Source organism: Pteronotus mesoamericanus, unplaced genomic scaffold (assembly GCF_021234165.1).
Source record: "Pteronotus mesoamericanus isolate MK-2021 breed Mesoamerican mustached bat unplaced genomic scaffold, CSHL_Meso_final contig_220, whole genome shotgun sequence".
In the NCBI taxonomy this organism is placed as follows: domain Eukaryota; kingdom Metazoa; phylum Chordata; class Mammalia; order Chiroptera; family Mormoopidae; genus Pteronotus; species Pteronotus mesoamericanus.
Genome location: NW_026555091.1, coordinates 9,743,292 through 9,769,536, shown reverse-complemented (window position 1 = coordinate 9,769,536; position 26,245 = coordinate 9,743,292). Strand labels below are relative to the sequence as shown.

Here is a 26,245-nt window from a genome sequence, read left to right as displayed (position 1 = left end):
GGGGGCCCGTCTCCTCACCGGTCAGCTGGTTTCAGAACAGAGCCTGGCGCCCTGGGCTCCCAAGGGCGCGAGTGGGCGTCGTCGGCACAGCCTGGGCAGGGGCTGCTGGCCCTCTGGTAGGGGCGACTGGAAGCTGAGTGACAGGCCCCGGGCCGGCTGCGGGGGGCTGGGCTCCCCCGAGGACAGGTCACCGTGTGCAGGAACGTGGCCTGCGTGTGTGTCTGGGGTGAGCGAGTGGCTGGTGTCCTCAGTTGCTGCCACGTGTCCTGGGGCTTCTCGTTCTCCGGGGAAACTGAGGCTCAGGTGACACAGACAACTCCCCGCGTCCCAGAGCGTTCTCTGCTGCTGAGGAAGCACGCAGCCAGCGGGGGCGCCCGCGGTTCACGCTGCGAGCAGGGCAGCCGTCCCCTCAGAGTTCCTGGGAGGCAGCGTGCGGGTGCTTCCCCCCGAGTCCTGGACGTTTCCTGCCCGCTCTGAGGGGGCTGGGACAGGCTGGCCCAGAAACCCTCCTGGGCTGGGGCAGGCGGGCCGGCAGGCCATCCACAGGCTGGGTGGCCGCATGTCTCCTGGGTGCTCCCTGAGGGGCGTCTGGGCACTGGGCACTTGCAGCGCGGACCGTGGACACAGCCTGATGTTGTGACAGCGGGCTTGCTGGTAACTCGGACAAAATTTTAGTGTAGAACAGTTTCTCCGTTCGACGTGGGTGGTGTCCTGTCACCGTGCAGGGGATCGGGGGCGCTGGGTTCTAGGTGCCAGGCTGTTCCATCCACCCCCTCCCAGAGGAGGTTGCAGCTCTCCCGTGAGCCCCCTGGGCGCCCTAGGGAGAGGTCAGTGTGGCTCCTGATGGGAAGGTCCAGAAGGCGCTCCCTGCGGCCACCTTAGCAGGAAGCCAGCCAGCCCCACAGCGCTGCGCAGCCCCCTCGCGCTGGTGCTGGCCGTCCGGCCGCACCGAGCTGCCCTGACCCGTCCGGGCACCTGGAGAGAGCCCCCTTTGGCTCCTGCCCCCGCCTGCTCTCTCACGGGCAGCACTTGCACGAGGCTGCGGCGCGGAACTGCCATCTGCCGCCGGCGTGTCTGCCGATGCTGCAGCCCACCCGCGCTCAGGGACACAGCCCGAGCCCGGCCCGGACGTGAGGCTCGCTCGCACGCAGAGCTGGAGACAGGCGCCGTCCGCGACATCCGTATGGGGAACGGGCCTGAGCAAAACAGGCGAAGAGCCCGTTTAAAAAGTCCAAACTTGGAGCAGCGCGTTAGCTGCTTACCTGGGGTGGCTCTCCCCCGAGTCCTTCCCTGGGAGGCAGGAGGACGAGCAAAGAACAGCCGCTGTTTACCGCTCACAACCTGGAGGCGGAGCATTCGCCTCTCCGGCGGCTGGGCGTCGGGAGCTGGAGTTGGGCCCCTCAGGCCCGGTGGGCACATCGCCCAGGCCCCCCGGACGCCCAGGGGCTGGCAGGCCAAGTGACAGCCAGGCCTGGCGTCAGCACCCCGCCCGGCCCCCCGCCCGGCCTGCAGCAGAGCCTCCCGTGCGCAGCCCGAAGGAGGGTGCTCAGGTGCCCTCGGGAATGACAACCAGAATGTCTTCTCTTTCATTTCCGTGGTTTGTACGTTTTGTTTGTGTTTTATTTTTTAAAAGCTAAAAAAAATACAACAGTCCCCTCTCATTGGTGCGGGTATGTCCCGTGATCACCAAGTGGGTGGGCCCTGTGTGTCCTGTGTTTACCCCTACACACACCCCTGCGGGAAGTGCAGTCTGTAAATTCGGCACCGTGAGTGCGTGCCAGCGGCGGCGAGTGGGAGCTGAACAGTCGGCCGTGCCAGGGTCAGGGCACGTGGGCCCTCCTCCCAGGTAGCCGGGGCTCCACTGAGTGACGGACGGGCGCGAGCGGCGTCGGAGGGCAGCGCGCAACTGGGAACTTAGGAGCCGCTTATTTCTGGGGTTTTCCGTGGACCCCTCTTGGGTGCCGTTGGCCACAGGTGAGGGGCTGCTGGACAGGTGAAGACAAAAGTGCGCCCTGCACGGCGCCCAGAGCGAGCGCGTGACCCGCCCACCTCCCCGCCTGCAGACGAGCGGGCGGTGTGTTTGCCGGCGCCCTTGGCCGTGCCCGTGCCCTAGACTCGGAGGCCTGAAGGAGAAGAGCAAGCCTCTGCTCTCACCTCAGCGCCGCCTCTGGGGCAGAACCTGCCCCTTCCGTCTCAGAGCGGCCCGGGCTGCTCCGAGGCCTCTGCCGGGGCTGGCGCCCCCGCAGCGGAGTTTCTGCGCCCGTCCGTGCCGTCGGCTTCCGAGGGAGGGTCGCGAGCCTTCCCTGCGCCTGCTCTGGCACGGCGGCAGCGCGGCTCCCGGAGGCCTCCCCGTCCCCCAGGCCCAGGCGCCCAGGGCCGGGCTGGGGGCGAGGGGGTGGTGGCTCTCTCTGCGGCCAGGAGGGCGCCAGCGTGGCTGACAGGGTGCCCCCTGCACGGGGCTGTGGGTCGCGGTCGTGGTCGTGGGCTGAGCACCCGGGTCTAGCCCAGCCTCGGGGGCACCCGGAGCCCCCGTGAGTCCACCAGGGCCCTGAGGGCTCCAGTCCCATTTTCCCCCTGACTCTCTCGGTCCGAGGGAGAGAACCCAGCCTCTTCCCTTTGCCTCCCCACGCGTCCAGGTTGGGTGGGCTCCTTCCCAGGCGCCACGCGCCGGCCTCTTCTGTGGGCAGGGATGTCCCCACACCTCGGGCCAGCCATTGACCACAGCACCCCCGACCCCTCACCCACCCTGTCCTCCGGTGTCTGTGTCTGTTGTCTGTGCCCCCTACTGCCGTGGCGCGGGGGGCGGGTTCTGAACTAACTCTCACCTGTCTTTTTCCTCCCGCGCCCCCGCCCCGCGCTCCCCTGCTCTCAGACCTTGCCGTTTTCCAGGAACGACTGCGAGTGCTAACAGTGGGAGGTAGGAACCGCCCTTCTTCCCCGCAGGGAGGGCTGCCGCCCTGGGCAGAAGCGCTTCTCCCAGCATGCCCCGGGGGAAGCCGCCACCTCTGTCACGCGCTCTGAAGTTTGTTCATTGTTTTCCCGCCACTCGGTAGTGACCCAGCAGGTAGCGCTGCTGCTCCTGCCATTTCTCTCCCACCCATCCTGTGTCCTGGAGCATCCTCACCCCCACGTAACCCCCTCGCTTCGCTGTGCTCCCTTGGGCGTGGGGCCCCGCTGTCCGCAGCGGCCGGGGCCGCGTGGCGCCCTGCATGTGCACCCGCCCTTCCCGCGCTGGGCCCTCGGCTGGACTCCGCGCTCAGTCCGCCTCCTGGGCGTTCATGACAAGGCCTCCCAGGCGGCCTCCCCGCGTTTGTCGGGCAGCCAAGGTGCTGATAGACCCTCGTGGACTGAGGAGCCCCGCCGACCGGGGGGCTGGGCGGGGCCCCCACGGAATCCAGGGAGCTTGCCGGGTCCCTGGCTGCTGTCACTCACCCGAGGCCAGCCCTCCTTCCGTGCCTGGCGCCTCTCTGTCCTCTTTCCTTCACCTTGCTGGCAGTACCTGTGAGACTCTGGTTTGCGTTAAACTTAATGTTTGGAGAGAACCGTGGATCCACAGGCAGCCGCCAGAAAGAGCAGAGCCTGAGCCTCTCGGCCAGCCGCCCGGTGGCCGCGCCCATCAGCCACGGCGCGTCCCAGCACCCGCTGCCACTGCTGGGCCTGTCCCCACAGGGCCCTTCCTGCTGCCCTCTGGGGTGGCACCACCGCCCACCGCAGCCCCTGTGTGTGGCCCTGGCGGCCGCTGTCTGGCCTCGGCCCCTGTAACCGTCCTCCCCAGGTTGAACGAGGGCAGTCGCCTCTCGCGATGTTGGCCGTTGTCACTTTCGCATCAGCCTCCTTCTCTGGAGTTTCGCCTGGGCTGTTTCCTAACACTTCGTTCCTTCCATGCTGGGCAGCACCCCTGGCCCCGAGTGGCCCCTGGTGGCTCCAGCCACCCACCCACCTGCTGATGGGCCTCGTCGGCTTCCCCCGGGGTCTCTTCGTTTGCTTCTGTGACCAGCGGGGTCCTTGGCAGAGCAGACGTTTTCAGTCCCCACGGGCCCAAGTTGCAGTTCTCCCCTTTTTGGACTGGGCTTTTGGTGTCGGGCCTAACCGCGCTTTCCTTAGCGCTCCGTCCCGGGGTGGTCTCCGTGTGCCCGTCTCAAGGTGTCACAGTTCTGCGCTTGACGTTTACATCTGCCATCCGGTCTGAGCTAATTTCCGCACAGGACGTGAAGGTAGAGGAGGGGGTTTTGCTCAGGGAGCGCCTTGCCTGTGGCGTCTGACGGCTGCAGTGTCTGCAGGGGAACGCGCCTTCCCCTCGCTGCGCTGCTTCTGCTCCTCGGGCCGGGCTCAGCCGGATCAGCGGCGCTTGGCGGCGGGGGCCCTCGGCTCCAGGCGGTGCCCGCCCTGGCGGCCGTGACTGCTGCGCTCTGCCCTCCGTCCCGGGGACGTGGTCTCCCGCACGCATTCGAGAGGGAGCCGCCCTCTGTTCAGGGAGAGCCTGCTGGTGTCGGGGTGCAGCCGGGTGAAGCCCCAAGGTCAGTCCAGGGAGAGCCGGCGTCTTGGCTGTGCCGCCCAGCAGACCCGGGTGCCGGGTCCCCGGTGGCCTGTCTCCAGCTTCTCTGCTCAGCCCTGTGGCGTCTGGCACGCAGGGCCTGTCCATGCCCCGTTAGCTTCCTTGTGGTCTTTCCTTTTCCTCTTTAGTTTTACTGCCCACGTAGTTACCACTGATACCTAGAAATACAAGAGATTTCTGTGTGCATGTTGTATCTATGACTTTGCTGAGCTCACTGATTCCAGGGCTTTTTTTCTAATTTCGTAGGATTTTCTGTGTAGACACTCATGCCATCTGAAAATAGGAACAATTATTTGTCCCTCCTGCCTCCGTGCTCCGGCTGGAGCCTGCGGCACCGTGCTGAGCCGGAGCAGGGAGGCCGAGCACCCCGGATGCCTCGTTCTGGTCACGGGGGCTCAGGCTGCCGCCAGCCAGTGCGCAGTGACCGCCGCCAGACTCGCCCGGTGCAGGCACGTGTCCCCCACCCGCCCCCCCGTTCCCGCCTTGGGTAGTTTGTAAGAGCGAGCAGGTGCCGAATGTCGCTGGATGCGTTTTCTGCGTGTTACTGTGGTCGTGCGCTCGTTCGTGGTTAACCTGACGGAACGGTGGAGCCCATTGATTGTCACTGTTGAACCAGCTGGGAGTTGCTGGACTAGACCTTGTGTGGTCATGGCGTAGGACTCTCTCTCTATCACTGCACCTGTGTGTCTTGTTGCGTCTACATTCCTGAGGGATATTGGTCTGTAATTGTCTTTGGACTGTTTTTGTGTACTCTTGGTGTCATGGTCATTCTAGCTTCACAAAATGGGAACTTTCTCCCTCCTGTGTTTTCTGGGAGGGATTGTGTACAGTTCTTGTTTAAACATTCTTAGCGTTCTCCAGCAAACTCTCTGAGTTTGGAGATTTCTTTTTCAGGAGCTTTTGAAGAACGCCATCCCCTTCCCAGTCCTAGAGCTGTTAGTCTGGTTCCCGCTGGGCTAGTGACGGCAGCTCCTGTCCTGGGAACGGGCGGCGCGCGCCGACCCGGTCGTCTGCGCAGTTGTCCATGGGGCCCCCGCGGCTTGTTCCCTGTCGGGCACGTTAGAGGTTTGTCGGTGTCGTGGGTCATTTCAGAAAACCAGCTCCCTATCCCACTGATTTTTCTGTCCTGTTTTCCTGTTTTCTATTTTATCGATTTCTGCTGTCATCTTTATTATTTCTTCCTTCTGATTTCTTTGCAGGGTTGGTGGGTTGGTTTGTTTGGCTCCTCTTCCTAGGCCCTGGGGGTGGGAGCTTAGGCACAGATGAGACCCCTCTGTCTCCCGCGGTGACGCTGCTGGCAGAGCGGCCCCCGCGGCCCTGCGGGCCCTGGCTGCACCGTGCTCGCGTTTCCACTCAGTCCCGCCTGTTCTCTGTCGTCCCTTGAGACTTCCTCCCTGACCCAGGGGTTACATAGAAGGGTACTGTTGGGTTTCCCAGAATTCAGAGGTTTTCCTGCTGCCTTTCTGGCGCGCGCTCTGGTTTGACTGCACTGTGGTCGGAGGGCGCCCCCCCGGCCCGGCCCCCCGGCCCCCCGGCCCGGCCCCGTTCCACTGCATCGGTCGCGCTTTGGGTTTTCGTTGTCCGGTGCATCGTCTGTCTTGGTGCGGACCCTCGAAAAGAACGGGAGTGCTGTTGCGATGGGGGACGTGTCCTGGAAGCGTCCGCTGCGGCCCCCTGGCTGTTCTTGCTGATTTTCTGTCTAGTTCTTCAGTCAGTTCCCGAGAGAACGTGCTGAGCCTCCAGTCACAGCTGCGGCTTCGTCGGTCTTCCTTCCGGCCTCGCCGGCCCGCGGCGGCGTGGCCCGCGGCCCCGTTGCCGGGCGCGTGTGCGTCCAGGGTTTGCCGTGGCCCCGGGGGGCGCCCTGCGACGGCCCGCTCTGACCCTGGCGTCTCCGCTGCCCTGAGTGACTGTGCGCGGCCACGCCTGCTTTTGTGGGACTGTCCCTGTGTCGCCGTCCTATTGGAAGTGAGGTTTTTGTGGACAAGCATGTAGTCGGGTCCTGTTTTTTTCTGTGTGTCCTAATTGGCGTATTTAGATCGTTTATATTTAACGTAACTGTTGCTCTGTTAGGGCGTAAGTCCCGCTTCAGTCTTTATTTTCTGTATGTCCTCCTGCTCATTTCTCCACTTCCTTTCTCCTGACCTGCAATGACTTTTAAAGCCTATGGTTTTAAGTCCATTTCCGTTCTGTGTTGTGTTTTTGATCACCTCTCCGTGTCGTGGCCTCTCTGGGCACAGCCTCAGTCTGATCTGGTGGTGGGGTCGTTCTGCCGGCCGCCCGGAGGCAGGGCGGCTGCCGCCTCTGCGGACATTCAGAGCCGCGTCGGCCCGTGTCACGTGACTCGCCCCCGCCGCCAGGCGCGGCCCAGGGGGCCAAGGGGAGCGGGAGCGGGAGCGCCTGTTGCTTTGCCCTGCTCTTTCCTCCTCCCTGGGCCCAAGGCCCCCCTCTGGCGCCACATCCTTCCTGGGCAGGGTGCGCCCTGTGGCTCTCCGTTTAGGACAGCACATTGCCTTTGCCCCTCGCTGAGCGCGTCTCCCCTAAAGGGTGCGTCCGCGGACACGGGGTCTTGGGGGCGGCCCTTCTCCCAGCACCAAGCACTGAGCCGCCTCCGCCGCCGCTGCCTGGCTCTGGGGCTTCCGAGGAGACGTCCTCTGTCCCTCGAGTTGTTTTTCCCTCCGGTTGCCATTTTGCTATGGCCGCTTTCAAGACTTTCTCTTTAATTCTCAGAGTTTAACGGGGACGCGTGCTGGCGTGGGCCGCTTTGGGTCTGTCCTGTGGGTTTGCTCCTCCTCTGGAACCTGTGGGTTCACGTCTTTGCCACATTCGGGAAATTGTCGGCCATTAGCTTCCACGCCGCCCCCATCTGCTCTCGTGGGGTGGCCGGGGGCGTGAGGTCTCCTCTGACAGCACCACCGCGGCCACCCCCCCCCCGCGGCCTGCGGGCTCTCTGTCGACGGGTTCCTGTCTCCTGTCCTGTCTTCGAGGTCACTGATGTCCCAGGCTCTGCCACGGAGCCCACCCACTGAGCTTGCACTTGGGTTATCAGAGGTCGGAGTTTCAAAACTTTCTCTTTGATTTTTCTTTGTATCTTCAGGTTTTTTGCTGAGTCTTCATCTTTTTCCACGGGTCTCTGTCATGTCCTAGTTGCTGCTGAAACCACGTCACAGTGGCTCCCTGAGCATCGAGTCCGACGCTTCCGCCATCTGTGTCCCCGCCCACAGTTGTCTCGTTCAGTCTCAGATGTTCCTGGCTCTTGTTGGAGTCATTGTTTTTTGAAACCAGAACCTCTGGGGGACTAGGAGGAGACTTGCAGTCTTCCCTCCGTCCCTGTGGTCGCCTCGAGCACCACCCTGGCAGAGGGCGCCCTGCTGCGCCCGGGGAGGAGAGCCGTCCTGAGTCGGGTGTGGGCGGGCCCATGCCCCCCCCCGCCGAGGGAGGGGGTGAAACCTCGGGGGTTGCAGGTCAGAGTGCACGGCAGCGCATCCAGGGGGGGGTGTCGGGGGGGCATTGAGCAGCTTCTGGCTGCGCAGCCAGGTTGCCCTCTCCTGCAGCCTGAGCGACTTTCTGGGGCTTGTTTGCGCCTGAAGGAGGCCCAGCTGCAGGCTCTCGGCTCCCGGTCGGGGATGGGCGGGGCCCCGGAGGGAAGCCCGCCGCTCAGCCTCTTGTCCGCCTCCCTGTGGAGCCGCCTGGCGTGTGGCGTCTGCATCCTGGCTGCGCTGAGCGGGCCACAGGGAGCGCGGAGGGTGGCCCCCGCCTGCCGGAGGCCAGCCCGTGGGCCCGATTTCTCCAAAGACCCAAGATCGCAGGGGCGGAGACAGGCCTCTGTCGGGGGCGGGGGCCCACTCCACAGCATCCCTGACGGTCCCCTTCTGCGCCTCTGCCCCTTGGAGACCAGCGCAGGCATCCAAGAAAGAGGCCCTTCCCTCACGTCCCGTCAGCTCGAGGCGCCGCGGGCGCTCGGGGCGTCTGGGGCTGGCAGGCAGGGAAGCCCCCGGCAGGTGCAGGCGTTCGGCCTGGGCCGGGAGAGTGGGTCCAGAGCGAGCAGCCAGGGCCCCGGTGGGGGCCCGTGTGGCCCCCGCTGAGCCGCCGCTGCCCCCCCGCAGGCACCTGGCGGCCCGGCCTCCCCTCCTCTCGCCACACGTGTGCGGCCGCTTTGGGAGACCTCGGCCTGCTCTGCCTCACCTCCTCGTTGTCCACCTGACATCCCCCTGGTCTGCGTCCCCTTTGCTCTCCAACTGACTGACCTTTGCAAACCAGCATTGGCTGGTGTCCTTGGGACCTTGAAATACACTCTTCTCTAAATTACGAATAATCGGTGCCCTGGACTAATACCTGCGAATGTGAATTTCATTCTCATTGACCTGTGACACCCAGTAAAATTCTCAGCTTCCGTTTGTTGCTAATCTGTGTTTCTAGCAGTAAAACATTTATTTTCATACATATCAGAGCTTTTTATGGTTTTTCTCTTCTCTTTTCTCTCCCCTGGGGAGCCCCTCCCCTGTTTCATAAACTGTGCCCCTGTGTGGCTGTGCCCGTGTCTCCTCGCCCTGCAGGGTTCTACGGCCTGGACGAGTCGGACCTGGACAAGGTCTTCCACCTGCCGACCACCACATTCATCGGGGGCCAGGAGTCGGCCCTCCCACTGCGCGAGATCATCCGGCGGCTGGAGGTGAGGAAGCGTGCGCGCCCCAGGAGCCCTGTTGGCGGAAGGCCCCCCGATAGGCAGGGTTTCCTCGGTCTTTTTTCTTCCTTTTTTTTTAATGTAAGGGGAAGGGAACCTTTTTGCCTTTTTCTATAGGTAGATATTTCTGGTGTCTGTCTTTGTAATGAGCCGCAGGAAGGAACAAAGCTCCCATGGGCTCCAGTCCCAGTGGGAGCTTATTCTAGATGCGAGCAGGCCCAACCCAAACGCACGAGCCCCGGGCGCCTGCTGCTCCCCCTCTGCCTGCCCTCCCTCCTCTGCTCTGGCCTCGGTGGGCACGGAGCCTGCAGGGCGTCCTCCACACGCACACACACACGCATGGGGGCTCCGGTGCCTTTGAAGGGGAGCCCTGCCCTCCCGGCTGTGGCCGGGCCGGCACTGACCCGCCGGTGGACGTCCCTGTGTGTGGCACAGATGGCCTACTGCCAGCACATCGGTGTGGAGTTCATGTTCATCAACGACCTGGAGCAGTGCCAGTGGATCCGCAAGAAGTTTGAGACACCCGGGGTCATGCAGTTCACCAACGAGGAGAAGCGCACGCTGCTGGCCAGGCTTGTGCGGTCCACCAGGTGGGGCTCAGGGCGGCCTGGGGCGCGGGGGCGCGGGGGAGGCCCCTTGGGAGCAGGTCGGCCCTGGGACTGCTCTTCAGGGCCGCTGGGTCCCGTCCAGGTTTGAGGAGTTCCTGCAGCGCAAGTGGTCGTCCGAGAAGCGCTTCGGCCTGGAAGGCTGCGAGGTGCTGATCCCCGCCCTCAAGACGATCATCGACAAGTCCAGCGAGAACGGCGTGGACTATGTGATCATGGGGATGCCGCACAGGTGCCTCTGCGCCCCGCCCTGCAGCCGCTGCCACGCCCACGGCCCCGAGGGGCGCCAGGCGGTGTGCTGGCCCGTGCCGTGCCAGGGTCGCGGCAGAGCGCGGCCAGCCCCGGGGGCGCTCGGTGACAGCAGCCGAGACCTTACCCCTTCCGCCCGCCTCGCTGTGGCCTCGGGCCCCGGGCGAGCGGAGGGTGGGTGTCCCCCACCAGCTCTGGTCTCAGCGCCTCTTGGGCAGCAAACAGAGGTGCTACCCATCGTGTGGGGGCGGGCGGGGGTGCCTAGGGCCCCACTCAGGCTCTGTTGACCCCGCGTGTCCCAGGGGGCGGCTGAACGTGCTGGCCAACGTCATCAGGAAGGAGCTGGAGCAGATCTTCTGTCAGTTTGATTCGAAGCTGGAGGCCGCTGATGAGGTGAGACTGGCCTCTGGCTGGAGCCGGGTGCGGCCTCAGCCTGCCCGCCAGCCCCGGCTGTGCCAGGGAAGACTTGCCGGGAGTGGGACCCTTCGCACTGTTCCCAGAGCAGGTGGCCAGGGCCGACCGCTGGGAGGGTGGAGGGATGGCCATGGGTCAAGAGTCCCAGCATTCCTCTTGCTCCCTTGCCCTACACGGGAGCCGACCTGGGGGGGGGGCCCACCCCCGCTTCTGGGAACGGGGCTTGGGGGGTGGACGTGGCCCAGCAGGGCAGTCGTGCTGCCCAGGACCGAGCCTCCTGTCTGTCCTCAGGGCTCTGGAGACGTGAAGTACCACCTGGGCATGTACCACCGGCGGATCAACCGTGTGACCGACAGGAACATCACCCTGTCGCTGGTGGCAAACCCTTCGCACCTTGAGGCTGCCGACCCCGTGGTGATGGGCAAGACCAAAGCTGAGCAGTTTTACTGCGGGGACACCGAGGGGAAGAAGGTGAGGTCACAGCCACAGGGCCCGGGTGGCTCGCAGCCCCAGGCACATCTGGACGTCCCACGTCCAGAACAGCGAAGCCCTGCAAGCGGGCACAGAAAGGGCCTGTGCGGGGGCCCCTGGCACGCGTCAGGGGGCGGGTGGGGCGCCTTTCTGGGTGTGGAGGCGCCTGAGGGGGTGGCAGGAACAGGCGGGTGGGCGCCGCGTGGAGTTGGGGCTCCCCGGTGTGCGCCACGAATGCCAAGCACCAGTCGGCCGCCAGCCCTGGCTGCCGCTGTGTCCAGCCGGTGTCGGCCCCGGGCCCCGCGGGCAGGAAGCCTGAGTGCACCCGCGGGGATGGAGGGGCAGGCGCGAGGCGTGGGGCCCAGGGCCGGTCCGCAGGGCTCTGGCCTGGAACCCCGAGAGCCTGCTGGCCCCGTGCTCGCACCCAGGGAGAGAACCCGCGGGGCGGACGCTCACGTGGGCAGTGGCCCCCACGCGGCCCCAGGTGACGGCCCACAAGGGATTGGGGCTGGGTCGCCCCAGCGCCTGCAGCATTTCCTGTCCTCAGAGGGGCGCTCGGGGCCGGAGAGGGCAACGAGGCGGCAGAAAGCTTTGTGCGACGTGGGCGCCCTTAAGTTACCGGCACAGCCCCCGAAGCCGCCCTGCAGTGGAGTGCGGAAGCCTCCTGAGAAGGAGCGCAGTGAACCTCCACGTGCCGCCCCTGCGGCTGGTTCCCCGGGCGTGGTCCTGCCGCCCACAGCCCACACGCAGGCCCCTGCCTCAGACCTCCCAGGTGCGCCCCTCCTGCTCCCGTGAAAACCCCAGCCAATTGCCTGATCTCTGTTAGGGTTAGCGTTCGGGGAGCGGGAGTATGTGCTCTGTGACCTTGAGCACTCAAGGAGGACGATGCAACACCTATAAATGCGACGGAGGCTGTTGCCTAAGCTGGCGGAGGCCTGAGCCTGAGGCCTCAGCCCCTGGGGGCTTGTGTGGGCGAGCGGGGCCCCTGCAGCAGCGCAGCCTCCCCAGAGGGGTCCCCGCGGAGGGGCCGCTGGGGCCCCGTCAGGCACGAGGAGCCCCGGGCGAGGGAGTCTTGGGGCAGCCGTGCGGCCCGGCACGGGGCGCAGCCCAGCTTTGTGAGGAGCAGCGAGCGGCCGCGCGGGAGCGCAGAGCCCAGCCCCCGCACCGCAGGGCGGCAGCCGCAGGGCCCGTGACTCCCCGCCCAAGGGCGCCCCCCGGGACCGGGCCAGGCTGCACCCTCGGCGGAGGCCCCCGTGCGGGTCCGACGCTGGGCACCACCCATGTCCCTGTCCTCGGGAGCGTCCCCGTGGGTTCCGTTCCAAAACTCCCATTTTGTCCCCAGAAGGCACTTTGTAGCCCTCTCCTTGGTGCCGAGGACCTGGGTGGGGACAGGAGCCAGGGACACAGCGAGAGGGCAGGCAGGGGTGGGGGTGGCGGGGAAGTGGGCACTGGTGTAGAGGAGACCGGGACCCCCACGTGCAGGGAGGCCCGGGCCAGGGCTTGGACGGGGCCCCGGAAGCCCAGGCGGGCAGCTGCAGGCCTGGGTTGGAAGGGGTCGCGTGGGTGCACCCCCGGTGCAGCGACTGGACGCCGTCGCGTCCGTTCCGCTCTGTGCTGGACGGGCCTGGAAGGGATGCCCCGGCCCTCAGGGTGGCACCGTGCTGGTCTCAGTGCTGCCCTCTGCTGGCGGCCGGGCTCCGGGAGGGTCCGAGGGCGCCTCGGGCCCGGGCTGTGTCTGGCCCGGCGAGGCCGGCTGGTCCGTGACGTCGGGCCGTGAGCAGGCAGCCCTGCAGACGGAGGAAACCGAGAGGGAGGGTCTTAGGGGACGCAGGGGAGCAGACACAGGGTGGCACCTGGCCTCCCGGGGGCCTGAGGGACAGGACACGGGCTCTCCCCACGCCCCTGCCCCTGTTCTTGTTACCAAGCAGACACGGTGAGTTTGAAGGGAGGGGCACGGGCAGCGAGCTGTCCAAGCCCTCAAAACAACCGCCGCAGGTGGGGGCAGGGCAGCGCAGGCGTGTCCTGGCGTGGAGTGAGCCGCGGCCAGGTCTGGGCGTGAGGGTCTGGGTGGGGAGCTGGATGAGCCGGGGCGGGGTGGCCCCACGCAGCACCTGCACTGGCAGGGGCTCTGGGCCTCCCCAGAGGAGGGGTCCCCGCGTGGCGTGTTTGGGGACAGTGGGCAGGGCTGCTAGAGGCCGGGGGCTGGGAAGGGCCGGGGGTCTTCGTGCTTTCCTGTCACTTCCTTTCTAACTTGGAAATGACCCCAGAGAGCGTCCGAGGAACGGACTGCGACCTGCCTGGTGGGTGCGCTGACCAGGGTCGGGCTCAGCTTGTGACCTGCCAGGTGTGTCCGCAGGTCATGTCTATCCTTCTGCACGGGGACGCCGCCTTTGCCGGCCAGGGCATCGTCTACGAGACCTTCCACCTGAGCGACCTGCCATCCTACACGACCCACGGCACCGTCCACGTGGTCGTCAACAACCAGGTACCTGCTGGGAAGGCCTCAGAGGCCACAGTGGGGGGACCTGCTCAGCCCCGTGCCCCCTGCGCCGCCTGCCCCGCCAGGCCCTGGCCTTGCCCCGCCCTCAGCCACGCTCTGCGCTACTTGCAGATCGGCTTCACCACGGACCCCCGCATGGCCCGCTCCTCGCCCTACCCCACCGACGTGGCACGCGTCGTGAACGCCCCCATTTTCCACGTGAATGCGGACGACCCAGAGGCTGTCATGTATGTGTGCAAGGTGGCCGCCGAGTGGAGGAGCACCTTTCACAAGGACGTGGTGGTGGACCTGGTGAGTGCCCGGCCCGGCTGGCACCCCGGCACTCGCACGGCGGGGTCGCCCGCCATCCCTGCCGAGAACTTCCGGGAGTCCGGCCTGGGCAAGGCCGGCTGTGCAGGAAGGTAGCAGGGACCCTGTCCCAGGACACTCGGTTCACTCGTTCTGCCGCGTGTGGCATGGCGGCTGTGCGTGGAGGCGTCGGGTCGTGGAGGGGCCGGCCTCGCGGGCCCTGGCCCTCCACGTGCCCAGTCCCTGACGCAGGCATCCCGCCGTCCCCTCTGTGCCCAGGTGTGTTACCGGCGTAACGGCCACAACGAGATGGACGAGCCCATGTTTACGCAGCCGCTCATGTACAAGCAGATCCGCAAGCAGAAGCCGGTGCTGCAGAAGTACGCGGAGCTGCTGGTGTCGCAGGGCGTGGTCAACCAGCCCGAGTACGAGGTGCGTCCGCCACGGAGCCTGAGGCGGCCGGCCCAGGCCCAGGGCTTGCTGGCCGGTGCCAGCGAGGGCAGAGAATGGGCCTCTGGGGGCAGCCGGGGAGCCAAGGTACTTCCATGAGGAGGTGGGGCCTGTGGGGCCTGAGGGGCCCGGGGGAAGGGCCAGGGCGAAGGGGAGGTGATGCAGGCCCCGCTTGGGGAGGGCTTGGGAGGCCTGGATGGGGACCGTGGGGGCCCGGGCAGAGCGGGCAGAGGGAGGGGCGAGGGCGGCCAGCCCGCAGCAGCTCTGGAGCAGGCACTGGAACAGGGTGCTCGACGGGCGCCCGCGGGCGGGGGCCTGCGGGGCTGCGGGAGCCTGAGGGCCAACCCCTGGTAAGAAAGTGGGCGGGGCCGGGGCCCGATGCGCCCAGAACGTGAAGAAGGACCTGGGGGCTGCGCAGGTCCGGTGGGCTGTGCACGCAGGGCCACCCTGGGCCGAGGGCTGGCCGGCGCCGGGCCCAGCGCCCTGACGGCTGTCCACACCCTCCAGGAGGAGATCTCCAAGTACGACAAGATCTGCGAGGAGGCCTTTGCCAGGTCCAAGGACGAGAAGATCCTGCACATCAAGCACTGGCTGGACTCCCCCTGGCCTGGTGAGCACAGGCCCGCGCCCGCCCCCGCCCCGCGGGCCCTGGGGTCAGGCCCCGGCTCCCCTCGGGGGGCCACCGTGCGGCCAAGTGTCAGCTGTCTTCCGTTCTAGGCTTCTTCACGCTGGATGGGCAGCCCAGGAGCATGACCTGCCCGTCCACGGGCCTGGAGGAGGACATCCTCACGCACATCGGGAACGTGGCCAGCTCTGTGCCCGTGGAGAACTTCACCATTCACGGGGGTGAGGGCGCGGCGCGGGCCCGGGGGCGCTGGGCCCCCCAGCAAGGGACCCGGTCCCCATCCCCATCCGCCGTGGTCCCTGCCTCTTCCTAGGTGGGGGCGGGGGGTTTGAGGCGGGAAGCCTTCTCCTCTCCTCGTCCCGGCCCTGCTGGTCCTCGCTGGCAGGCGTGGAGGAAAGGCTGGGCCGTCCCAGCGGCTCCCTGGCTCGGCCTCCTCACCCCCTTCCCCGCTCCCACGGGCCTGCAGTCAGCATGAGAGGCGGGGTGACCGGTGAGCGCCCTCTGTCTGCAGGCCTGAGCCGCATTTTGAAAACGCGTGGGGAGATGGTGAAGAACAGGACCGTGGACTGGGCCCTGGCGGAGTACATGGCTTTCGGCTCCCTGCTGAAGGAGGGCATCCACATCCGGCTGAGCGGCCAGGACGTGGAGCGAGGCACCTTCAGGTGAGACTCTGGGTCCCCAGAGCGCCGGGCACAGTGGGGCTGAGGCACTTCTCCCCCAGAAGAGACCGCCCGGGCCGGTCGCAGCTCCGCCGCCTTGGGCCGGGGCTCTGCCTGCCTTGACTGGCCGGTGCGGTCAGACACACGCCCGCGGCTGCTGGTTGGGCGGAGGCAACAGTCCGGCCGCTCACTTGTGCCGTCCTGCCCCAGCCACCGCCACCATGTGCTCCATGACCAGAACGTGGACAAGAAGACCTGCATCCCCATGAACCACCTGTGGCCCCAGCAGGCCCCCTACACCGTGTGCAACAGCTCCCTGTCTGAGTACGGGGTCCTGGGTGAGCGAGGCCCCGCCCCTGCCCGCAGCCCCCGCCCCGCCTACCTGCCGCCCTGGCCCCACCCCTCCCCTCCTGACACCCCGTGCTCTGCAGGCTTCGAGCTGGGCTTCGCCATGGCCAGCCCCAACGCCCTGGTGCTGTGGGAGGCGCAGTTCGGGGACTTCCACAACACGGCCCAGTGCATCATCGACCAGTTCATCTGCCCCGGGCAGGCCAAGTGGGTGCGGCAGAACGGCATCGTGCTGCTGCTGCCCCACGGCATGGAGGGCATGGTGAGCCCCGGCCCCGGAGCCGGCCTGTCCCCGCCGGGCGTGCCCTGTGCCGGGGGGGGCGGGGGCGCGGGGGGGCGGGGGCGGGCCCCCGCTGCTGGCAGGAGCGCCCTGCGGAGGCGGCCAGGCCAGGGGCGAGCGGGCTGTGACTGCCGGCTGCCTCCAGGGCCCGGAACACTCCTCCGCCCGGCCCGAGCGGTTCCTGCAGATGTGCAACGATGACCCCGACGTCCTGCCGGTGAGCGCGCCGCCCAGCGTCCGGACTCGGCTTGTGCGCGGGGGCGGGGGCGGGGGGGCGTCTGTCAGGAGAGGGCGGGGAGGCAGAGCCCCCGGCACAGCTGCCAGCACCCCCGAGCACCTCCGCTCCCCGCAGGACCTGCAGCAAGCCAGCTTCGACATCAACCAGCTGTACGACTGCAACTGGGTGGTTGTCAACTGCTCCACACCCGGCAACTTCTTCCACGTGCTGCGCCGCCAGATCCTCCTGCCCTTCCGCAAGCCGGTCAGTGGGCTGTCCCTGCTCAGAGCAGCCAGGCCAGCGAGGGGACACGGGCGGTGGGGGTGGGGGTGTGCGGGGCTTGGAAGGCAAGTGCACCCCACGGAGGCCCCCGGGCAGGGTGCGGAAGGATGAGTGAAGAAGTGTCTGTGAGGGGCCGGGGTCGGGCACCTCCACGGGCCCAGGTCGGAGAGCAAGGCCAGGCGGGCCCCAGCCCAGGGCACCAAGGAAGGAGGGGCTCTTCCTGGGTCCAGCGCAGGGGGTGCCCGGAGCCCGAGGAGGCTGGGACGGGCCCTGGCCGGGTGGACGCCTGGCGGACTGAGCAGGGCCCACCCGGCCTCTCAGGGCAGAGGAGCAGGGGTGGGGCCGCCGCATCGTCCGTCCCTCCCTGTTTCTGCCGCCAGCCCGCGGGGCATGCTGGCCACAGAGCCAGGAGGGCAGCATGTCGAGGGCACGACCTGGGCAGCCCCTTGCTGCCGCCCCGCCCCCCCCGCCCCCGGGAGCCTTAGCCCAGGGCCCACCCTGAGCCTGTGGTCCTGCCTTGCAGTTAATCATCTTCACGCCCAAGTCCCTGCTGCGGCACCCCGAGGCCCGGACCAGCTTCGACGAGATGCTGCCAGGTGGGCATGGGGCGGCACGTCGGGGTCTCGGCTGCTGCCCTGTGGGGCTTGGGGCTCGTGCTGCGGCTCCCGCCGCATTTTTGGTCATCGTGTGAAGCCCACCGAACACAGCGGCCTGGACATCAGAGCGTGCGAGGCGGTCAGAGGCGCGTCCTGCGTCTGCCCGGCCTGTGGCCTCGCCTGGTGCGCCCCTGGGTCCCCCCCCCCCCCCCGGCAGTGGAGTGCGTCTGGGCGCAGAGCTCACCTGCCGCCGGGGCGCTGCTCCTGGAGGCCGCTGCGCCCCCGCAGGGACGGAGGCGGGTCCCTGGCTCGGGCCAGCGGAGCCCCTCCTCCCGGCCATGGGCCCCTTGCAGGCCCCAGTCAAGGCGAACCTCCTGTTCGTTGTGCCTCCAGTTCTTCATTACAGTGAAACGCACATGACGTAAAATCTACCCTCTTGGCCCCGGCTGAGCGTGCGGGTCAGTGACGTTAAATTCATTCACGTTGTGCAGCCGTCATCAGCACTGTCTCCGTTCTGTCCTCCAAACCGGCACTCCCATCGCACGCTCGCCACACCCCCCCACCCCCCGCCCCGGCCCGCGTCTCCTCTCTGACCCGACGACCGCGCCCCCGCCCCCGCGCGTGGGATCGCGCAGCCCTTGGCTTCCTGGGCCTGGGTTCTGTCACCGGCACGGCGTCCGTGGTCCGGCCGCGTTGCCGCGGGTGCCGGCATCTGCTTTCCTTCCTTTCACGGCCGAGTCTCGTCCCCGTGTGCGTGGACCATGTGTCATGGACCCTTCCCGGTCAGCCACCCTCTGGCCGAGTGAGCAGCACTGCCCTGGGCGTGGCGCACGGGGGCTCTCGGAGGCCTCGCTCGCAGTGCCGTGCGGGGAGCCCGAGCGGAGCCGCTGGGCTGGGGGTCGTCCGTTTCTCGATTTTTGAGGACGGCCGCGCTGCTTTCCGGAGCGCTGGGCCCATTTTACGTTCCCAGCAGGGCTCGCGGGTTCCAGTTTCCCCACATCCCGGCCAGCACTTCTGTTTCCTGGGGGTTTTAATGACGGCCACTTGAGGGACCGTGCCGTACGTAGTGTCTCAGCGGGGTTTCGATTGACGTGTCCCTGACGATTAGTGATGGTGAGCGTCTTTCCCTGTGCTTTTTGGCTGTTTGCATCTCTTTTTTGGAGAAATGTCTGTTCAAGTACTTTCCCACATTTCAATCACGTTTTGTTCTGTTGTTGAGTTTTAGTTCTCTCTGTAGGCTGGATAGCAATACCTTGTCAGATACAGGACCTACAGCTGTTTTCTCCCAATGCCTGTATCGTCCTTGGATGCACAGGATGTTTAAGTTTTCGGGAAGTCATGTGTGTTTATTTTGTTGTTATTGCCTGTGCCTTTGATTTCACAGCCAAGAAATCATTGCCAAGTCCAGGGTTGTGAGGCTTTTGCCCCCCGTTTTTTTGCAAGGGATTCGCACCTTCAGCTCTGCGTCCAAGCCTTCGGTCACTCGCACTTAGCTGTGGTGTGCGGCGTGAGGGTCTGCTTCGCTCGCTTGTGGACAGTCCTCCCCGCACGCGGTCCGAAGCTGTCGGCCGCGTGCATGAGGGCTCTGCTCGGCTGCAGGGCCACACCGCCGGTCACTGCGCCTCGGGGCGCCCTCCCGCTGGGCCCTCCTCTCTCAGGGTCCTCTCTGCTATCTGGAGCCCTCTGAGGGTCCACGAATTTTAGGACAGATTTTTCTTTTTCGGAAAAGGGGGGATTTTGACAGGGATTGCATTGGATCTGTAGGTCGCTTTGGGCAGGATTAGCGTCTTCACAGCATCAAGCCTCGCAGTCCCTGATTGCAGAGGGCTCCCCGTTTGGTGGCGTCTCTAGTTCAGCGAGGCCGAGGAGCCGCCAGTGCACACGTCTTTCTCCCCCTCGATCGCTCGTTCCTCAGTGTTGGGTTCTTTCTGGTGCTATTGCAGACGGGACGGTTTTCTTTGTTGCGCTTCTGGGTGGCTCCCTGTCGGTGGACAGAAACGAGCTGATCTCTGGGGGCTGGTTCTCTGTCCTGCATCTTTGCTGAATGTGTTCGTTTTTTCTAACGGGCTTTTTGTGGAATCTTTAGCGTTTTCTACACGTAAGATCCTGTCGTCTACAAACTGTTTTACTCCTTCTTTTCCAACTCAGACACCTTTCACGTGCTCTCCTTGCCTGTTTGCTCTGACCAGAACGCCCACTGCTCTGTAGGAGGGAGGTGGGGGAGCGGGCCCCCGGTCCTGTTCCCCGCCTCGCGGAGAAGCCGCTGCCTTTAACCCCAGCGCCCTGTGCTCGCTGTGGGTTCCTTACCTGGCCTCTGTCCCGTGGAGGTGGTTTTCTTCTAACCCCGGCATATCACCTGTGGTTCACTAAGTGAACCCCTTGTTTTGGATGCAGCTTCCCAAAGTCAGCCTTGTGCCCCTGCTCACGGTCCCAGCCACGAGTTCTGACTGCGCTGTGGTCGCGCGGGAAGTTCCAGTGTCTGTGAGCTCCTGAGGGACTGAGCAGGCGTCTGTGAGCTGCGTCCCCAGATGCGGCTGCCCCTGAAGGCCGAGACAGGCTGTGCTGGGGAACGAACTGCCACCGCCGGCCGCCCGAGGCTGGCCTCGCCCCCTGCGCCTGTTGAACGTGCTTCCCAAGGCTTCCTCGGTCTGGAAGACTCGAGGGCATCAGAGGCTGGCAGGGTGGGGGCGCCGCTCACCCTCAGAGCCGCGTGTTTTCGCGTCCGCTGTGGCAGTGCCCTGCTCCGTGGCCCTGGCTTGTCCCGGGCGGGCCCTGGGTGCCCTCAGCCAAGTCTGGGCGATTCTCCCGTAGGAACCCACTTCCAGCGGGTGATCCCTGAAGACGGCCCTGCGGCCCAGAACCCCGGGAACGTCAAGAGGCTCCTGTTCTGTACCGGCAAGGTGTACTACGACCTCACCCGCGAGCGCAAAGCGCGGGACATGGCGGAGCAGGTGGCCATCACCAGGATCGAGCAGGTGAGGACGGCGGGGCGGGGGCCGCGGCCGGTGCTGGTGCCCTCCGCGGGCTCCGGGGCTCCCCCGGGACCCCGTCCCTCAGACACCGGCCTCCCCGAACACCCTCTTCTGACGGAAGCTCACCACCCCCCGCCCCGCAGTTGTCGCCGTTCCCCTTCGACCTGCTGCTGCAGGAGGTGCAGAAGTACCCCAACGCCGAGCTGGCCTGGTGCCAGGAGGAGCACAAGAACCAGGGCTACTACGACTACGTGAAGCCCCGGCTGCGGACCACCATCAGCCGCGCCAAGCCCGTGTGGTAGGCCGCGGCCCCCGTGGGTCGCGGAGGGAGAGGAGGTCCAGGCCTCCGGAAGGCCTTGCCGTCACCGCCCTGTCCCCCGCCCCCAGGTATGCTGGCCGGGACCCGGCCGCAGCCCCAGCCACCGGCAACAAGAAGACCCACCTCACGGAGCTGCAGCGCCTGCTGGACACGGCCTTTGACCTGGACGCCTTCAAGAACTTCTCGTAGACGCTGCCCCCGCCGCTGGGCCGCCGGCCGCCACATCCACCACTGCCCTCGCTTCTCAACTAAAGAATACGTAGTGCCTCCGCGCCGCCCACACCTCTGCCGCGCCCCCCGCGCACTCCCCTTGCTCACTTAGGAGTTAGGCCGCCGTCCCCTCCCCAGGCGGACACCCCCCAGGCTCCGGGGGCTCTGAGGCTTCTGGCCCTGAGCAGCCTTTGTGGAGACCCAGGGAGCAGGAGCCCCACGGGGTCCTGGGAGGGTCGGCTGCCCCCCAGCTTCACCCCAAGGACAGCCTCGTGGGGCTCCCCGCCCAGCAAGCGGTCCTGCGCCTGCCCCAGGCACACTCCTCTTCCTGGGTGGCACCCCAGACGCCTGGCCGGAACCGTCGCATCCGAGGCCCCGTGGGGCGGGCCGGGCGGCTGCCCAGACGGCTCAGGCCTGGCCTGGCACAGGGAGGGCAGGTCCTCTCTCCGCAGCGTGCGTGGGGCCGGAGGGAGGGTGGTCAGGAAGCTCCCCATCGGCCCGGCCCCCTGCGTCCCTCACACAGCCGAGCCCTGCAGTGCTTCCTCCCGCCTGTGCCAAGGCCGGCCGGGAGGCGGGGGCCGGCTCAGGGCTTCCCCTCACCCATCACAGGGACAGATTTGATTTATTTATTTTGGTTAAAAAAAGGCAAAAACAACTTGCATTGCATTTGGCTTGACTCATAAACTAAGTTATCCATGGGCTTGTCTGTGAGTCATTCTTTCTGGCCGCGGCCCCCAAGGCCTCCGCCCTGCCCGTGCTGCGTGGCCAGTGTCCCGTGGCCATGTCCCCGCGGGCCCCAGACCTCGCCGTCCTGCCTGGCCTCCCTGCCACCTGTTCACATGACGTCAGGCGCCCCCTCCTGAGGCTCCCCTGCTCCTGGTCCCCCTCCCGCTCTACCGAAAACTGGACTCGGGGGTCTGTGCTCGGCCCGACGCCCCCAGGACATCGGCCGTCAGCCAGCAGCCCAAGCGCCGGTCTAGAGGGTTGCAGGCCACGCCGGCAGGGCCCCATCCCCCAGGGGTCCGAGCCTCGAGCCCGCAGCAGGCCTGCCGTAGCCTCGGGGTGGGGGGCCGCCCTCAGGGAAGGCTCGGGAGACGGCGTGGGTGTGCGGGGCCCTCCGGCAGCGGGGCCCTCTGATGGCCACCCATCCTCTAGGCCACTCCTGGGTCCCTTGTCCTCAAAGCCTCTCCAGAACCTTCCTTATGTCCTGCCCTGGTTTGACGGTGCCCCGTGTGGGCGGAGCCTCCTGTGGCCCCAGGACCGCCACACCCTCCTGGAACGTGCCCGGGCCTTCTGGGTCCTGCCCTCAGCCCTTGGGAGGGCGGGCGGGCACAGCCCGGCTTCCCAGAAGCGGAAGTGCCCCTCCGTCATCTGTAAGAGTACAAAGTTGTCCTGAGACCGAGAACCAGGGGGACCTCGGACCCAAAGGTGTTCCCACAGGAACGAAGGGAAAAGACCCCATGGAACCTGGGGAAGGAGTAACAGGAAGCACAGAAGAGGGGATGCCCAGTGCGGGGCGCCAGCCTGCGCCCGTGTGGGCAGAGCTCGAGGTGCCAGGAGGGGCGCGGGCGCGGGTTGCGCCTTGCGGGGGGGGGGGGCTGTGGGCGTCGCTGCAGGGCCCAGAGGAGGAGCCGCACACGCTGACCGGCATTTTAAGCTGCTCGCTCTGCCTGTCCTGTTTGCTGTAGGGCAGAGACTGGGAGGCCGGTCACCGGGCTCTTGGCCCGTCCAAGCGAGGGCCCTTGTCACCGCCTCAGTTCACCGTTGTACTGGAGGTGCCGGCCCGGGCGGTTAGGCAAGAAGACGAGATAAAAACATGCGTATTGGAAAGGAAGAAGAAAGATGATCTCCATTGCCGATGACATGATCTTATATATAGAAAACCCTAAGGAATCCGTCTTAAAAACTATGAGAATCAGTAAATGAAGTCAACTAGCTTGCAGGATACGAAGTCGATATATAAAAACAGACTTTCAATTTTTTTAAATTTATTTTTAGGGGGAGGAAGGGAGAGGGAGAGAAACTGCAATGTGTGGTTGCCACTCGCACGTCCCCCACTGGGGACCTGGCCCACAACCCAGGTATGTGCCCTGACTGGGAATTGAGCTGGCGACCCTTTGTAGAGCCTATTGTATTTCTATACAGTAGCAATGAACAAACCAAAAGTGAAATCAAGAAAGATCCTTTCTACAAGAGCATCGAAAGTAATGAAATGCTGAGAAAGGCACTTGGTTGTGGCCGCCGGCCGATGCGGCAGGCCCGGCTGCCCCACCCTGGTCTGTGCCCATGGGGTTGGTGCCGTCACTTGGGGCCCCAGACAGGACATCGTACTTTTGGCTTCCCTTGCGGAGGAAAAGAAGACACTCCGGGCGTCCTTCCAACGTGGCGTGCGTGGCTGTCCGCGCCCTCGTGAGCTGCAGGGCCCCAGCTCGCCGCCACAGCCCCTCAGGGGACTTCCGAGGGCACAGAGGAGACATCGCTGGAATGGCCGCTCGCTTCCTGGGCAGAGGCAGGGCGGCCCCCGACCGGCCCCCATTCCAGGCTCCCGGCGCCACCCGCACCGTCAACGCTGCCATCAGGATCCCCAATTACAGCGCCCCAGCTTGAACACGTCGAGGACCGCCTGGCTGGCGTGCCTCAGCGGGGCGTGTACTGGGACCCTGTGGCCGACAAGAGCCGCCGGTGAGCAAGACGCAGGGGCGCCGTGGGTGCCGTGCAGCGGGGCGCGCGCGCAGCCACGCTCTGGCCTGATGAGATTCCACTCCGTCCCTGCTGGAGGCGCCCAGCCGGGCGAAGGCCCAAGGCCTCTCATCGGCCCCGCGCGGGCTCCCCGCGCCGGCTCCCCGCGCTGCTGATGGACGGCCCGCGCCAGGCTGCGGGAACTCGACAGTTAAACTGGACAGACACCTTTTGCTGTCGTTCCCAGACGGTTGTGAGCACGAGATCCGACGCCTAATGCCTTCCTGGGGGATTTAATGCCACCAAAACCCGTGTCACCTGCCCCCGGGCAGGACCAGCCTCTGCTGCTCACCATCTGCCCCGCCTCTCGCCACCCTTTCCAATGGCTGACTCCTGGCTCTCCCCGAGAGTTCGCGCCGTTGCGCTCGCCTTCGCTTCAAGAGGTGGGGAGGGGGCCCGACCAGGTCGCACAGTCGGTCAGAGCATCATCCTGACACACCAAGAAAACAGCAGATTGGGGGGTGGGTGTGTGTGTGTGTGTGTGTGTGTGTGTGTGTGTGCGCTTTTCTCTAAAATCGATAAATTTTAAAAACTTAAAAGGTGTTGGGGGGGCAGGGAGGAACATAAAGGGAATGCATACATTGCTGGTAACAGTTTTAAAACTAACATTTTGGAACAGTGTTCATGAAAATCTTTATCTGGCTTTTAATTTTAATAATTTGCATAGTTTAATAAACTAGTTATCTAAAAAATGCTTAGGAATAAGGTTAACTAAAAAGTGTGAAACTTAACTGCTAAAAACGACAAACTATTGTTGAAAAACTTAAAGAACACCTAAATAAATGGAAAGATACCCCATGTTCATGCATCAGACTTCATATCATTAGATAGCATCAGTCTCCAAATCGATCTACAGATTCAACATAATCCTCATCAAAATCCTAGCCCTGGCTGGTGTGGCTCAGTGGAGGGGGTTCCCCCGCAGGGGGAGGAGAGACAAATTGATGTTTCTCTCCCTCCTTCCTCCCTTTCCCCTCAAATTTAACTTTCCTATATTTTTTTTTAGAAATTGACAGGCTGATCCTAAAATTCATAAGGAACCTTCTTGTATAAGCACTGTGCTAAAATTGCAGAAACTAGGATTACATCTTGGTTTTTGTAATAATGCTAGCAGAGTACACACAAGAAGAAAAGTAACTGCACCAGATTGTAAAGGCTGGGGTGGACCTCTTTCTTAGTGTCCAGTGTCCTTTGTCTTAAGATTTGGTGCAACATATCTTTAGAAAATAAATAAATAAATAAATAAAATTCATAAGGAAATTCAAGGGACACAGACTATCCAAAACAATCTTGAAAAGGAGAATAAAGTAAGGGGACCCACACTTCTCAATTCCAAAACTTATTACAATGCTACAGTAATCAACTTGATGAGAGATTGGCATAAAAACAGACTATAGATCAAAGGAGTAAAATTGAGTTCAGAAATAAACTCACTTTATAGTCAAGTGATTTTCAACAAGGGTATTAAGACTGTTCAGTGGAGCAAGGAATAGACTTTTCAACAAATGATGGAATAACTCAATATCCATATGAAAAAGAGTAAAATTGGACTCATAGCTTAAACTGTATATACAAAAATTCAGTCACATTGAATCTAAGACCTAAACATAAAAGCTAAAATTACAACACTGTTAGAAAAAAGCATAGGTCTTTGTGGCCCTGGATTAGGCAACCATGTCTTCTATATTACACAAAAAGCGTAAGTAACAAATGGACATATAATAAATCAGACTTCATGAAAATTAAAAATTTTGTGAGTCAAAAGGCACCATCAAGAAAGTGAAAAGACAGCCTGTAGAAAATATTTACAAATCATGTATCTGGTAAGGGACTTGTATCTAGAATATATAAAGAATTCCTACAACTCAATAATAAAGAGACAACTCAGTTAAAAATTACATGTGGCTGAAACCTGTATAATTTTATTAACTAATGTTACCCAATACATTCAATGAAAAAATAAGTATGACTAATGAGTACATGAAAAGATCCCAGCATCAGGGAGGAAAATGCAAGGAAAACCACAGTGAGATGCCACCCACCCCACGTTCCCTTGCGAGACTGCAATAAAGCGACCCGGGGGAGGGGAGATCAGGCCACCGTGCACTGCTGGTAGGGATGTGGCGCGGTGCCGCTGCCGTGGAGAACAGGACCGAGGTTCCTCGGGGGGTTAACAGAGCTGGGACCCAGCGATTCCATTTTTAGGTATCTACCCAGAGAAATGAGAAACATGTTCTCTCAGAAGTTTCTACATGAAGGTTCACAGAGGCATTATTCATAACAACCAAAAAGTGGAAACAGCCCCAATGTCCGTCAGCTGGTGAGTGGTTAAACAAGCGGTGTACACATGTCGTGGAGTGTTACTCAGCCACAGGAAGGCAGTGAAATACTGACACAGGCTACAACATGTTGCATGATTTCACATATATGAAATACTTAAAACCAGCATTTCCACAGGGATGTAAAGTAGATTAGTGGCTGCCAGGGGCGGGGGGAGGGTGGAGATTGGCTGCCAACAGGCGCAGCTTCTCTTGAGGGTGACGAAATGTTCTTATTGACTGGGGGGCGGCCACACAGCTCTGAGTAAACATAACGCCATCGAGTCGTACATTTCATATGGGTAAATTGTGTGGAATGTGAATTGTATCTCAAGGTGTTACCAGGAGTGAAAAGAGAGCAGAGGGGCTGGGGCCAGCACGGCAGGGCCCAGAGGGAGAGTCCGGGGGGAGGGGCAGCTGCCATGGCTGCACACAGAGGTGGCGGGAGGGCCCAGAGCTCCGTTCTG

General features: G+C 63.8%; 1 protein-coding gene and 1 non-coding gene across 3 annotated transcripts in view; both read left to right on the top strand.

Annotated features, from left to right (window-relative positions):
- The window catches only part of OGDH (oxoglutarate dehydrogenase), a 41,847-nt gene extending 20,430 nt beyond the window's left edge, over positions 1–21,417 (top strand). For both annotated transcript variants that reach the window (XM_054571403.1, XM_054571402.1), the window contains exons 5-23: positions 9,109–9,224; positions 9,672–9,826; positions 9,927–10,073; positions 10,393–10,483; positions 10,796–10,975; positions 13,332–13,460; positions 13,587–13,766; positions 14,043–14,195; positions 14,721–14,823; positions 14,931–15,059; positions 15,350–15,500; positions 15,708–15,835; positions 15,929–16,107; positions 16,271–16,342; positions 16,478–16,606; positions 17,148–17,220; positions 20,032–20,195; positions 20,336–20,490; positions 20,580–21,417. In XM_054571403.1, the coding sequence (XP_054427378.1) occupies positions 9,109–9,224; positions 9,672–9,826; positions 9,927–10,073; positions 10,393–10,483; positions 10,796–10,975; positions 13,332–13,460; positions 13,587–13,766; positions 14,043–14,195; positions 14,721–14,823; positions 14,931–15,059; positions 15,350–15,500; positions 15,708–15,835; positions 15,929–16,107; positions 16,271–16,342; positions 16,478–16,606; positions 17,148–17,220; positions 20,032–20,195; positions 20,336–20,490; positions 20,580–20,700 (2,555 nt within the window). In that variant the 3' untranslated portion in view covers positions 20,701–21,417. The remainder of the gene's footprint in view (positions 1–9,108; positions 9,225–9,671; positions 9,827–9,926; positions 10,074–10,392; positions 10,484–10,795; positions 10,976–13,331; positions 13,461–13,586; positions 13,767–14,042; positions 14,196–14,720; positions 14,824–14,930; positions 15,060–15,349; positions 15,501–15,707; positions 15,836–15,928; positions 16,108–16,270; positions 16,343–16,477; positions 16,607–17,147; positions 17,221–20,031; positions 20,196–20,335; positions 20,491–20,579) is intronic.
- A 3,082-nt stretch (positions 21,418–24,499) lies between these two features.
- LOC129068946 (small nucleolar RNA SNORA81) lies at positions 24,500–24,677 on the top strand. The gene has a single exon (XR_008528970.1). It is a non-coding gene; the product is annotated as a small nucleolar RNA SNORA81 (small nucleolar RNA).
- Positions 24,678–26,245: the final 1,568 nt, after the last annotated feature.